The 15,132-nt window shown below is 37.8% G+C and overlaps 1 protein-coding gene across 6 annotated transcripts in view; it reads right to left on the reverse strand.

Annotated features, from left to right (window-relative positions):
• Positions 1-1,092: 1,092 nt before the first annotated feature.
• LOC121943806 (C-myc promoter-binding protein-like) overlaps positions 1,093-15,132 on the reverse strand; it is an 88,446-nt gene continuing 74,406 nt past the window's right edge. For all 6 annotated transcript variants that reach the window (XM_088072233.1, XM_088072162.1, XM_088072076.1 and 3 more), the window contains 10 exons: positions 14,403-14,631; positions 13,999-14,102; positions 13,586-13,761; positions 12,617-12,775; positions 11,632-11,812; positions 10,981-11,235; positions 9,994-10,111; positions 7,379-7,541; positions 7,009-7,073; positions 1,093-6,308 (listed from right to left, as the gene is read on the reverse strand). In XM_088072233.1, the coding sequence (XP_087928359.1) occupies positions 6,172-6,308; positions 7,009-7,073; positions 7,379-7,541; positions 9,994-10,111; positions 10,981-11,235; positions 11,632-11,812; positions 12,617-12,775; positions 13,586-13,761; positions 13,999-14,102; positions 14,403-14,631 (1,587 nt within the window). In that variant the 3' untranslated portion in view covers positions 1,093-6,171. The remainder of the gene's footprint in view (positions 6,309-7,008; positions 7,074-7,378; positions 7,542-9,993; positions 10,112-10,980; positions 11,236-11,631; positions 11,813-12,616; positions 12,776-13,585; positions 13,762-13,998; positions 14,103-14,402; positions 14,632-15,132) is intronic.

Here is a 15,132-nt window from a genome sequence, read left to right on the forward strand (position 1 = left end):
TACTATAGCCTTGCCTTTTAGTTCATTTTCCGACATGCGTTATTATGGCGTTTTTTGACGTTTTTGCAAAAGAATAATACTATGGCGTATCTTTTCACGTTATTTTATTTTGTTTTGAGGTGTTTTCAGCCTTTTTTGGGACATGTCATATTTTGACATTTTTGCCATACTATAGCCTTGCCTTTTTGTTCATTTTTTGACATGCGTTATTATTGCGTTTTTTGGCCGTTATTGGAAAAAAAAAATACTATGGCATATCTTTTCACGCTATTTAATGCTGTTTTCAGCCGTTTTTGGGACATGTCATATTTTGACATTTTTGCCATACTATAGCCTTGCCTTTTTGTTCATTTTTCGACATGCATCATTATTGCAGAGCAGGGAGATCCTGAAACAAAGAGCACAGGTAGGCCAAACAGGAGCTGACAAATTTCCCAGGGTCACCACAGCTTTCCTGACGTTTTTCATGTTTTTCATGATTTTTGGTGATTTTCGAGCGGCACACTATACTATGACAATTTCCTTGAATTTTTAATGACATATTAAACTATGACATTTTTGAGCGAAAATACTCTACAATGATGTTTTTCCTTTCGGCGAATTTTGAGCGACATACTATATTATGATTTCTTCATTATTTTTGGGCATTTTAGAGCAACATACTATACTTTGGCATTTTTTGTGGATTTTGAGGGACACAACATATAATGGCAATTTTTGAGCGATGTACTTTACTATGACGTTTTTAGGATTTCTGAGCGACACTCTTTAATCTGGGGATTTTGATGCATTTTTAGTGACATACTATACTATGATGTTTTTGTTGATTTTTGAAAGACATACTATAGTATGAAATCTATGAATCTATGAAATTGTATTCTTTCATTAACATTTTTTTGGCATTTTTTTCTATGATGGTTTCTTTTTTAAATGACAAAATATAGTTTAACCTTTTGAAGAATTTCTTCACATATTTTTCACTGATCTTTGTATGATATGACATGATAAACGTCATACTAAATTTACCAAATATTACAAAATAATAAACCAAATATTGCCCTACTTTTTAAAATTATAACAGAGAGGCCAACAATAAGTGTAAGTGGTTTTATTTACAGTTTAACAGTCCTGTAGATCTGGTCGCTGTACAGAACCTTTACCACATCTAAAAAGGACCTTTGCACATGTGTTATAAAATGTGATTTCTACAAAGGGCGAGTTAAAATGTACATGGCCCCAGATTCTTCAAAATCATTCATTTTGTACAATTTTATAACGCAACAAAAATCCACAGATGAACTGCAGCTTTCTCCAGCTGCTGACATCGCAGTCAGTGTGCCCTGTCCTGCTTCAAAGTGCAACTTGCTGACTTTTCCAGTTTGGTTTCTCTTTCACAAATTGCACACATGGTTGACATTCATGAGACCCTAATGAGTCTACACTTGAGGGTCCTCCTTCAACCATGGTGTCAGTCTGTCAGTCATAGTTTCCAAATGACATTAACATGAAAACAGTAAGTAATGTGAGGTGACACAAGTTCTCCTGCTTATATCCAGTTCTATCCAAAATCTATTTGGTATTATTTCCCTCGATAGAATCTGTTCAACGCTAACCCGCAATGAATATCTTTGTCACGTCCATCATTTTAATGCAAATAAAAGCTGGACTGCAGATGCAGACATGGGCCAACGTGTAAAGAGATTTTTGTTTCAAGAAGAAAAATCTTTCAACACATTCACAAACCTCAGCATGTAAACATTCGCGTTAAGAAGTTATACGTTTACAGATCTCTGTGTTCCTTTGTTTTGCACATTCATTCGATTCCACTAAAAACCTGCTTTACTTTCCAAACTTGCACAAACACTAGTGCATGTTGCATTGAGCAAAAATATAAACGCAGCACTTTTGATGTTGCTCCCATTTTGATTTTTTAGTGGGTTTAAATAAAAGACTACTAGGTTTTTCATGTACAGAAAAAAGTATGAAAATTTCAAGTCACAAATTTGTTAAAATCTGTGGCAGTGAGGACTACTTCTTTCTCAAGAACATCCATTCCCCTGACACGTAAGGTATATCAAGATACTGATTAAAAAGTATCATTACTACACAGGTGTGCCTTGGGATGGTCACAATAAAAGGACAATCTAAAGCACGCTGTTTTAGCGCGTTTACAAAAATCCACAGATGTTTCAATTTTTGGGGGAGAGTGCCACCGGCATGCTGACCGCAGGTAAATCCTGATATGCCACATCTGTCAGGTGGATGGATTATGTAGACAAACACTTACTTAAACAAATTCTTGTACACAATTTGAAAATAGTAAGTCTTTTGTTTGCATAGGAGAGTCTTGGACCTTTTAGTTTAACTCATGAAAATGGGATCAAAACCACAAGTGTTGCATTTATATTTATGTTTAGTGTAAATAAAACAGTTTATACATGACCTACAACAGTTATCCAACTCCTCAGAGCACATCAACACAGAAATATGAACTCTTTTTTTAATTTCAGTGACCGTGTTAGGTTTCATTTTTCTAAGAAATGAAAAAAAAATCTGGACCTTAGTGTAACTTAAATTTTGCATTTCTGTGTTTGTAGTGCCTGTCAGCAGAGAATGATCTGCAGGGTTAGTTAACTGCAACATGTTTTGATAATTTTTGATAACGTGGACCCATTACAGGTTTTTTTGGGGAGTTTTCCTTAGACAATGTGAGGGTAGGGCAGAGGGGTGTCGTATGCTATAAAGCCCTCTGAGGCAAACTGTGTTTTGTGATAATGAGCTTTAAAAATAAAACTGAAATTGAAATTGAACTGACGTTCTGATCAATGTGGCTTTTACTCGCTAGTATTTTCTGAAACAGCAAAACATTAACTGCTACCTTCTGTTGCTGCATCCTTAGTATATCCTGAGGGCACTGAAATCTTTTTATTTGGGGGGGGGGGCAAAGCTGGTGTACCGGTTAAATGTTACTGTAGGGGGTATTTAAAGAACTTTTTTTTTTTTTTTTTTACAAAACTGCTTAATGTGCATCCAGAGATATTTGGAAAACAAAGCAATGACAACCATAAAATCTCAATAATGCACCTTCGAGAAATCACAGAAGGAGACTCATAAAAACAATGCAGAGCTCATCAGCACTTTGGCTGCCGAGTGTAGGACCTTCAACTGATGCAGAACACAATAACAGAAAGAGATTTAACTAATTCAGTCCTGTCAGAAGTCGAGCATGTGACTGAATAAACACGAAGATACAGTGTGTGGTTATAAAACCAGAGGTTGGATATGTAGCTGTATCTCTAACAGCCACTGACAGCTCGAGTAATCTTCTTCTCTGAGATATCAGCAACACATCGAATGTTGAAATAGATTTTTTTAGATCATGTGGAGAATATTGTTTCTGTCTGATCGTCTGTTTATGTTTTTTGTCCTGTTGGACTTTCTTTTAGCTGTGTGAGCTACTATTCATTTGTACAATTTTATAGTTAATAACTGTTAAAAGTATGAAAATAAAATCCAAGCTGTGATATGCCTGAAGTTTTGTAAAGAACTGCAAAGCAGCGTAAAATGAACTGCTCGCACACTGCAGAAGACGCTGGTGATGTTTCGAGCACAGCCGCTCTTTTATCGACTCTGATGGACTGATGAGGAGCAGTTATTCTTGAAACATTACCGATTTAACGTCAAAGGTTCCAACACATTTTGACGGACAAAATTTCTTAAATTATCCATAACTTTTCAGGACCCACAAATTAAAAAAAAAGTTCTTGCCCCACTTTCCTGATGTTTTTCAATTTTTATCAGATTCATTCACTCTACTCAAAAATAATTTGAGCTACGGGCATTCATGAAGGGAAAGCAAACGCTTATTTGACAGTAAACATATTGTCACACGCATATTTAAGCCTCTTTACATTTATAGCTACAAAAAAAACTACTACTATGTTACATTACTTGGTGGGTTATACAAGGGAAACTATTTGCAAAAAGCAAAATTCATTAATTTTTCTGTTTTCAATGTTTTTTCCAAAGTCCACGACTTTTCCAGGCCTGGAAAACGTGATTGTGAAATTCCATGACTTCTTCAGATTTTCCACGACAGCGGGCCTTCGAGCGCTGCCGTGTGCGAGCGGTTCATTTAATTTAACATCTGCTTACTTTCTGCTCAGCACCTGTCCTCCTCTGTCTGGATATGCGTTCATTTTCCTATTTGAAAGATCTGTAAACCTCCAAATATGGCCGTCAAAACATGTTAAATCACCTGAATTCATTCTTCAGCTTCGACAGCGACTACGCACAGAAAAGTGACCGTGCTGGTTTTTTCAGAGCAGCTTCTGTATGTTCAGGATAAACTATTCGTGCTGTAGTGAACGCTCTCACCCGTCCTGCCTTCATCCCAACTGTCTGCACGTTTAGTATGAAGACGTTAAACATTAATACTGATATTTTCTTTGTGAACGAACATTGCAGCACTCCACTGCTGAAGTAAACTAAATATTTCATCATATGAACAGTTTGGTTTTTTTAAAAAGTTCAGTAACATATTTTTTTGTAAACAAATTAAACTTTTTATGTTTTGGAACAAAATGAAATTAAATGTAGAGCACTATTGTCACTGGTCGTGGCAGCAAAGCGGACATTTATCTTCGGATACTGGACTAACATTAAAGGCAGCTTTAAAAGTGGTTTTAAACGCTTAAATTAGGGCTGCAATAAGCAATGATTTTATTGGTAATTGTGATGATTAATTTAGCCGTTTTGTCTGTGTAATATTAAAAAAAGGACTTTTGAAATGTTATTAGACCGAATGGATCAAATGATAATAGTTAAAAAGAGTAATTTCATGGGAGTTGTGACACACAAAAAATGCATCCACTGATATACAGACTTCTCTTTTTCAATTAAAGTTTTGGGTAAAAGTATTTTTGGGTCGAATCTCATCATGTGACGGACCTAGACGCTGTAATTACACTGTTTGGTCATAACAAAAAATGGCTTCAAAGCTCAGTGCTGTTCCTGGAAATTCAACCCTGATAAAAGATTGCAAAATGTTTATTTAAAAGGAAACAATTGTGCGTTAAAACAACCTAAACCGTGTCTTAATACCGCAGGGTTTGAATCCAGCTCTGCTGATTGCTGCGCGTTCTTTCGCCTATGCCGTCCTAAACGCAGATGTGCGTGTCCAAATGACCCAAGAAGATTATATGACCAAAAGAGGTAAAACAAGGGTAAAAACATGTGGCCTTTCCACGACAGAGGGGGCTTAAAGATAAACAAGAGGAACTGTTTGGGATTTTGACTAATTTAATACTAACTTTGCAAGTCAGTGTTTCGCTAGCTAACGTTACTTGCGGCGATTTCATTAGAATAAATAAATGTGACAAAATTGACCATCAATAAACAAATTTCCTCGTCTTTGAACATGATTTCTGCCTGAGTTGCTTCAGATTTTTATCGGTGGCTGTTTGACAATGAAAACAACTCCCATGATCCCACGCTACTTCATGATGTCACCAAAGTCCATCTTTCGTTATGTTTTTGGTTGAGAAACCTTTTGCCGCTGAATTACACTGTGTGCATGTAATGATTTTCTGTGAATTGACAGATTATTGCAGCTCTAATTTAAACGCCTTTTTTTTTTGATGCCCAGACTCGTTAAGAACACAGAAATCTAGTCATCATGTGCCACAGACACTAAATCCAGACCGCAACATGGCGTTTAGGTCGCTCTGGTTTAACCTGCGAGACGACAACGATAAAACACTAAACGCTTGACAAAAAAAAGACACTACAATAAATAAAGCTTACTTTGTATAAATAGAGTTCAAGTTAAAATATTGCTAATATTAGTCTTCATGTGTTTTTTGACTATACAAATGAAATGTTTCCCCCAAAAAATCCTCGACTGCTGTTTTTTACAGTATATTTTTTATCATTTTTACAGGATTTCTAAAGAAACTGGATGAAGAAGTTGTTGATCTGTAAAACTTTTTTTTATGTTGTTTCAGGCTACATAAACTCTGACCGTCGTCCGCTGCACCTTTACGATCACTTGCAGAGTTTTCTCAAAACATTCACAGTCTTCCAACAGGTTTCCTGAGCTCGTCTTAAAGCGATGACGTGAGGTGGTGAAAGTTCATCCTGATGTGTGTGCGTGCGTGTGTGTGTGTGTGTTTACAGGTAAGGCTCTCCAAACGTCCTGCGGCACTCCATGACCCCCGTGCTGGGAGGACGGTCACAGTTGTGGGTCAGTTTCACCAGACTCGGCACGAGGCGGTCGTACGCCAACTTGTACTCACGATCGAAGGCATCTGAGGGAAGAAGAGAAAAACATGTAAGTCTTTTTCTCAGTTTCTGCCATTTCTGTCCTGTAACGGTCCAGTATGTAGGTTTAAATGGCATCCAGCAACAAGTTTACAGAACCGAAACGTCTCCCTGTGTTATGTCTGTACCGCCACACAAACACTGGCGATCTGTGGGAAACACTGTTTACTGTGACTTTGCATGATTTTTGACTATATACGATACTGTGACGTTTTTTGATCATTTTTAACGACATACTATATGAAGATGTTTTTTCACAATTTTTGACGAAATATTATACTATGTTTTATCATAATTTTAGACCACATACAACACTATGACATTTGTTCACGGTTTTTGATGAGAGTATGCCAGGATGTCTTTAGATCATTTTTGACAACATACTGTACTATGAGGTTTTCTCATGAGTTTTGATGACATACTATACCATTATGTTTTTAGATCACTTTGACAGTATACTATACTATGTTTTTTAGTATTCTACTTCTTCAATACAAGTTTTTGTCATGATTTTTGCCAACATGCTATTCTATAAAGTCTTTTTAATGTTTCTTGACAACGTAGTATGCTATGACTTTCGTTGTGTTTTTTGGCGACATACCATACTATGACATTTTTTCATGATTTTTTGACGTAAAAAATAAAAATACAAAATTATAAAAGTAAACAAAAATTAGGTTGACTTACCAATGTCAATGTTATCTTTTCCCAGAGCCACCAAAGAGAGGAAGAGGATGTCTCTGTACAAACTCCTGAGGAGAGTCAAGGTTAACAGACAACTCTTTCAATAAAACCTTCATTTAACAATTAATGCTCCTCAAAATTATATGTCAAAGTTATATTCAAGGACAGTACTTTAGTAAATGCACCTAGTTACTTTCCGCTACAAATCCTCGGTGAAGAGGTTAACATTAAACTTTTAACAACTACTTTCAGAGGGTTAAAGTGCACACATGTATATGAGCTTTACGTGTTTACACATTGAAGAAACTCTTGTAGGCGTTTTTGTCTGAAGTTGAATAAATAAATGTGCCCGATATGACACGTTGATGCTGACCTTTGCCTTTTGACCCCGAGTGTCTGACCCAGCAGCTGCAGCAGCTGAGCCATCGGCCGGCTGATATCGTTCCTCTGGATGCTCTTCACAACACTCTGCAGTAGCTCCTCGCTGAACGGCTTCTCCTCATCCGGGACCGGCCGGGACAGAGGGTAACCCACATCTACCAAAACACACACACACACACAGCTCAGCACTAATTTAATATGAATAAGACGTCCAATGCTGAATACATACAATGATAATGCAAAATGAGGATGGTTTTTATCTCAGATCATCTCTCAAGAACAGGTTTTCACTGAGATGAGAAGTACTCGGGGCTGGGTATCTGTACTGGTACAAAGCAGTATCAGACATGTACTGAGTTAAAGGTAGTAAAAGTAACAATATTCTAAAGGCAATATTGGTACCATTTAAATAAATAAATACATTTGTAGATGAACAGTGTGTAATGAGTTAATTTTATAGTAACAAAAGTGTGATTTATTTAATTATTACACTGTTGCATTTGTTACAATGTAAGTCATATTAAACTGAAAAAAAAAATATTTTGGTTAAATCAAAATTTAGATTTAATTCAGATTCACTGAGAAAAAAAACACTTACCAGACTTTTTAAATAATAATAATAATAATAATTATTATTATTATTAGAAGTACTAGTAGTAGTATATACTTAAAATATTTAGAGGAAAACTTTTATACAGAACTCATTAAGTCTTGGAAAGAAAATAATTAGAAGCGTCCTCTAATTAAATATTAAAGAGCACTAACCTTTATTAATTAGAGAGCATGATTTATTCATTTGTGCATGTCTTTTTCTCCATGACACCTGCTGGGCTCTGGAGATTATTTTATTTCTTTCTTAAATAAAGTTTCCACTTTGAATATAATGAGCTTCATTTGGTCATTTTTGGTTAGATTTTGCTAGACTTTGTTTACCCTCAGTATAAATACAGTGTGGAAGAAATTAGTTTAAGATAAAGACCTTTACACACAAACTTAATAATGGATTTATGAGCCTGTACAAACCGAAGGGTATTCAGGATGCCCAGCTCACTGAGGCGAATGTTTGGTACCCAGCCCTTTAAGTACTACAACTATGTCCACCTTTAAACATTTCTAAATTAAACTGGATGTCAGCGAGTGGAGAAATACATTCACCAAAGATGCAAACCTTCATTCAAATACAGAGCAGGGCTGTATTTGACACAGACATGTCAACAGAGTCTCACAAAACAAAAATACTCCCTCTGTGTAAATCATCATGGGATTTGACACTGCACAGAGACTTTCATTCCAAAACACCATGAAAAGTAGAGGCTGACTTTCCACAGACAACACGGCAATGCATCAAGCAAAGAGCACACAACAGAGGGAGACACAGCAGCAGGCCTTAGACAGCACAGGACACAAACAACAGGACTCATCTGTGGGAGTCTGCAGCAGAGATGAACACTCACTGTCTAACAACAGAGTACAATTAAGCCCTGAAAGACAGAGAGCAGACAGCCTGTTAGCACAAGGATTAGCCGGCTCCCAGGAGGAGCAAGCTGCCTCCACGCTGCCTCGTTCTCCAGTAAATAATCAATTACTACAGACGCAGCCCAGCAACAGAGATGTTCGTATGACAGTCAAATCAAGGAGAAAACGTAATTAAGAGCTCCAGTAAAAGCTCAAACAACTGAAAACAATGTGGGAAAACATATTGCAATAGAGCATTTGTGTTTGTTTATTGTATTTTTGAGGAAGGCTACAGTCTCAAGACCCCTCACAGCTCTAATGTTTTCGTCCGCTCAGTGGACGTTTAAGTCACACGTTTCATATACATCTTGAGTCACTTAATCACATTTTAACAATGTTTTAACAACGTCAAATTCTCCCCTCAGCAAGCTGGATTTTTTTCCCCAGAATTTCCACTTGGATTTTTTTTATTGCACAAAATTATATTGTGTATAAAAACAGGTGGCTGGAATTTTTTTATATTCGTTTGTATCTTTGGTTTAGTCAGGTGTTTGGGGGCAAACTGTTTATGGGTGCAATTGTATTTTTCTGTTTATTTATTTTCACTGTAAAATTTCCATCCAAATTAAGAGCAGATTTTAAACAAGAGAAAATTCTAATGAATGCACATTTTTATCCACTACTGCTCTGCAAATTTAATGAGTTGGGTACGTCACGGTAAACAGCCAGTGGTGCAAACAGTTCAGTCTGTGCCATTACACCATAGTAAAAGAAAGAGCACCACTCAGACTTCTATCAAACTAAATTTTTTTATGTGGAAATTGAAAATGTGCATAAAAACGAGTGAATGGAAACACACTGTCTATAGACCAGTGCTTCCCAAAATTAAACCACAGACAATCTTCACAGGGAACGGCACATCAACCCCAACTTCCAGAGCAACACCCATATATGCATTTCACAGATAACTATCTGTACAACCTTTCATAAACTAAATGCATAAATTCGAAGTCACGCATGCCAAAGTTTAATTCCATTGTTTCTTAAGGAAATATATAAAAAAAACTCTTTCGGCCACCGTCAGTAGTCATGTAACTGTAGATAACCCAACTGCCTGCTGAATTTTGAACTGCTCTGGTCTGTGAGACTCACTGTATGTGTTCCAGAGGATGTAGAGCGGCTGGATTGAGTCCTGGTGCAGCTTGAGGTTGTCCCACAGGATCTGGATCAACACGTGTTTACTGTCCTCTGACATCCAGTGACGAGGGACCTGACAAGAGAAAGCATCCCATTCATTGATTTATTTGTCGATTGTCTTGTTAGCAATAAACGTCTTGTTGATGTGATGCTTATCTTGTGGTGTTTACCAGAAGACTACAATAGAAATAAGCCTTATTACAATTAATACCACAGGAGCTAACTATTTAACATACAAAATAGGGCTTATAATTATTGTATTACTAATACTGACTCCAAATTCATAAGTATTAATTTCTAAGTATTGCAAAAATGGATGAAACTAAATTATAATACTATAAATGATACAAATTAAGGTAAATGTCAGATTTCAAAATACCATTTTCACTATAATTCTCTGTATTTTAACTGTTATTTGACACAAGATTTTGACACGAGATTTTTCCTATCTTCCTCTTTCTTATCTCTTTACTTTAAAAACAGAAGAGGAATTTATTTACTTTAAATTGTGGTAATAAGTATTTTGGGGGTGCACAGAAACAGAAACACACACACACACACAAAACAAAACAGTTGACAAATGATGTGTTTTTCCATTAAAAATCTGTAGAAATGGAAGTCAATGATCCTTATATAAAAATCAGAGGTAAATCTACATAAAGTATTATCATAGTAAATTTAATAAACAGAAATTCGCTCCATTGTGACACCCAGATTTAATGAGCAACTTAACAGCAGCCGAAAATCTTCTGTTGGCCAAGAGTTAAGAAGTAAACTCAAGGATGCAATAGTACACCATGACATCACTGTTGGACGGGATAAACCTTAAACCTTTCAGCTAACAATAATTTGCAACTTCGTTTTCAAAGAAGTGCTATAATATTTAATTTATCATGTTATAACTATTGATATGTACTGTATTTTTGTGTGAGTGTGTGTGACCTGGGAGTCTGTGTTGCAGTGCTCCGAGGTGAGGATAAGACCAGGCAGGTTGCTGGGCAGGTCCAGTCGTCTGAAGTACCACACCAGGTTCCAGTAGATGATGGGATGATGGTCCACCATGTCAGCCTCCGTGATCACCGGGTCGCCCTCGTTCTCCAGCAGACTCTCCAACTCCTTCCACAGCACCAGCGGGCTCAGGTAGGGAACTGTCACCGGCTCAGGGTTGTGGAGCCGCCACTCCATACTAAGCGGGTCCTTGGTGGAACAAAATGGTGAAATTTCTTCTTGTCAGAATTAAATTATCAGCAGTCAAGCTCCATAAAATGTCTGGTAAACTGATATAAATTGACGGTGGGAACATGCCCCAAGTGGTTACATGCACCCCATTTTGCAGCTGTGGCTGCAGTGCTCTCACTCAATATTGGACCACTTTTCAAATCAGTTGTCTCCACTTGTCAATTGGATACATAAACATTAGACATAGTGTTGGTGTTAAAAAATAAACCAAAAGTTACCCTTTAAGGATTTGCTGCCAACCTAAATATTTTCTTCTGCTTTAACAGAGTTTTTCATCATGACTCAAGCAAAACTGAGCACTAAGTGATGAATTAGTGAAATGCTCTAACATGACCGGCTTGTGTTTAGACACACCATGGTTTCATTGAGACGGCTGGGCAGGCTGCCTGATGTTGGCACGCAGTGGTTGACCCGAGAGTTTTCTTCCAAAGGACCAAAGGCGCTGATGCTGCGGGCCATGGGCGCTCCGCTAGACAGCGCCCCCTGCCGGAGCTCTGAGGGGATGTTGATGCCTTGAGCCTTGGTTGAACGAGTCCTGTGAAGACACAGCGTGGACGGTCAGTTCATAATTCGAACACACAACTTGCAGTCATAGCATCAACAAATCATAAGATGCTGCAACTTTTTTATGGGAAAAAAATCAACATGTTGCATAGTTTTATTTTCTCATTAAAAAATAACAGTCAAACAGAATCCAGATATTTAAGTCACATCAACAGCATTTAGCAAAATCACAAACAAAATACAATTGTTATTATTTGCAACCCAAATCTCTGTTGCCCACACATTTTTATAACCTCGTGAGGGTTTTTATGCAAGCACATGTCTCAATCTCTGTCACACACACACACACACACACACACACACACACACACACACACACACACACACACACACACACACACACACACACACACACACACACAGAGCTTTGTTAGGACCAGGTGCTGCTGCAGATCATCTCACATCGCTCTTTTACAATGCAGATGGGAAGCATGTGGATGCAGCCACAGTAGGTTCCTACTTCAAAAGCATTATGTAATCAGACAAACTGGGAGCTGAATGAAGATGAGCTGGAAAGAATTGTCATACAGCACATTTGAGAATACAACAAAAACATTTTTTTTTTTTTACTTTTTATTTTCGGAGATAAATCTGTGTCAGGTTTACTGCTTGTACTGAATCATCTCTTCGGCCTTCCTATCAATCCTGATGGAACTACAACTAATTAAACAGTACACAAAGTGATAACCGGCAAACCGAACAGAAACTAATTTTAGGATCAGCGTGTCAATAAATAAAGAATTAGGTGTCACACTGAGTGACAGTGAGTGCTTACCTTCCTGAGCACTCCTGGACAGCAATCACAGGGGAGGGAGGGAAGACAGCAGTTGTAGGACAGGGTGTGGACAAGGTGGATGTCCCCGTGTCCAAACCTGTGGAGGCAGAGTATGACGACGTGGCCTCGTCCACAGATGGACTGCCCTTTAAGAAAAGCCTGCAGAGAGGAAATAAAAGGGAGGAACAATATTTACAACCAAGAAAGTCAAGTCAGGTGTTTTCTACAAGCTAATACAATTTATTCTGTGAGGTTAATCGTACTGCAAGGTCAGAAAGTAAAAGGAGTCAAATGCACCTCATTGAGTTTTAAAGCTTCATTTTTACAGGCTTCGAAAACCTATTTTTCATAGTAAATTTACATCAGGTAACACAAACACACTAATGTCTATCACCTCAGAGATTTCTGTTTTGTCTGTGGTCTTTTCACTAGATAAAAACCAGTTGTCTGTTATTCAGTGTAACATGACAATGTCATATTTTTCGGTGCACCAATCAGAGTTATGTAGCAACATTTGAATAAAAAAAATAATGACAGTTGTATGGCTGTTTCCAGGCCACTGTCAATCCAGTCTGATCAAACTACACCCACAAACTCCTGTTGAAGATTAACCGAGTCAGTGTAAAACTTTTGATAAAAACAATTTTTTTTTTCTTTAGTCAGTCTTCCTTAGAAACACTATGATGAGTATTTGGATAGTTAATAAGTTATCAAATGAATAAGTAATCACATTAAGAAGCTAGTATCTGTCAAAATTTCACAACTAAGGGAGAAAATAAAATGAATGTGTGCAAAGAAGAGAATGGCTCCATCCAGCAAAGTCTAAACACTTAAGATCATTTCAGCAATTTGCCATATCTAACAAAGAAAAAGACAAAAAAACATACAAGATACAATATAAGGTAATTCATGACTATGTTGCACATTTATATTTTTACAGGGGTTCAGAACTGTGGTGTCAGCGCCTACCTGCCGGGTCCCCGCATGTCCCTGATCTCCACATTGAGGAAGGGCAGAAAGGGGTTTCCACAGAACGGGCAGGTGGTGTTGAGGTTGGAGTCGTCTGCTGTCCAGCCAGCCATGATCTCTTCGTCATATACCAGGCAGTCGCACGTCTTACAGCGAGAACAGCTGGAGATCAGCAGCTGGAAATGCAGAGAGGAAGAGAGGCAGATGAACTTACTGACCATTGGTGATCAAGACTTAAAAAAACATCTACTTCAACACTGACCACCTCGGTTGTTTTGATTTTCTTAATCTAAACGTTTACTTAGTTTATATTACCTGTAAAGCACTTTTGACCACTATTACAAACTGTTATACAGTACATGAAACTAACACTGTATTTGATAGATATTTTGAACTTGTCTCATTAGTTTTACCTCCATGGCGTAGTTGTTAAAGATGCTGGTGTTGCTGGTGTACCGTGAAGAACCGAGGTCCGACTTTTCTGGCAGAGGGAAGCCAGGAGGCGAGAGGATGCATTCTGCAGGAGTATGAAGAGTGATCATGTGTACAGAATATGTGACCATACATCATTAGTTGATGCATCTCCAACAGTACATCGTTTTTTAGAAATATATTTACAAACATATATTGCATATTTTTTAAGACACTATGGGAGAAAAGCATAAATTGTGACAAAACATGACCGATATTCTTTCATCCCATTTCTTTCGGTCAGTTCATGTTAGAAATGGGGAAATAATAATATGTTTCTTAGGCTGACATCAGTAAAGTAAGAACTGATTCTTCGACATGTCACTTGAGCGAGGGTTGCTGTTACCTGGCAGCAGAGATGTGGGTCTTCCATGACTGGAGACCGTAGGGGGGCTGTCCAGTCTGCTGCGGAGGGGGCTGCGTCTGGGGCTCCTGCGGGGCCCTGCTGGGCCGTTCCTCTGTGGAGAGATGACGGAGCCATCTGAATCCCTACAGTTCTCCTCATCCAGCAGGGAGGAGCAGTCTGGATCTCCAACACCGAGAGAGGACACACTCAGACGGTCACTGTGACCGTCCTGAAAGAACAGAGCAGAGCCAGCCGGTCAGTGTCATCGTAGACTGCGTAGGTTTCTAATTTAAAAATATAACAGTCATAACAAATAATCAAGGTTAGCACAGACTCACAACTGATTACTCGATAGAAAATTGACCAGAATTAAAAAATGTAATATATTTTAATGGAAGCGAACTACAGCAAACCATCTGCATCCATCTTCCCTGTGACATTAATTACATGCATCTAGAAATATTGTATATTATGTATTGTATATCTGAACACAAGAAAGAAAACCAACAAACTGTGTTGCTGATTAAGGTTAACAGAACAGTGAAGAGTTTACACACTGTCATGTTGCCTGATGCATATTTTAGCACCGTGTCAGCACTGAACAAAAAGTCTGGCAGGAGAGTGATATCACGGTACGTTTTGTTCGTGGCAGGAAGATGAATGCTGCTAGTGTGGTACTAGATGAGTATGTTGTTGTTGTTGTTGTTGTTGATGGATTTTGGAAACCATA

Source organism: Plectropomus leopardus, chromosome 1 (assembly GCF_026936395.1).
Source record: "Plectropomus leopardus strain MGB_pleo_1.0 chromosome 1, ASM2693639v1, whole genome shotgun sequence".
Classification (NCBI taxonomy): Eukaryota; Metazoa; Chordata; class Actinopteri; order Perciformes; family Serranidae; genus Plectropomus; species Plectropomus leopardus.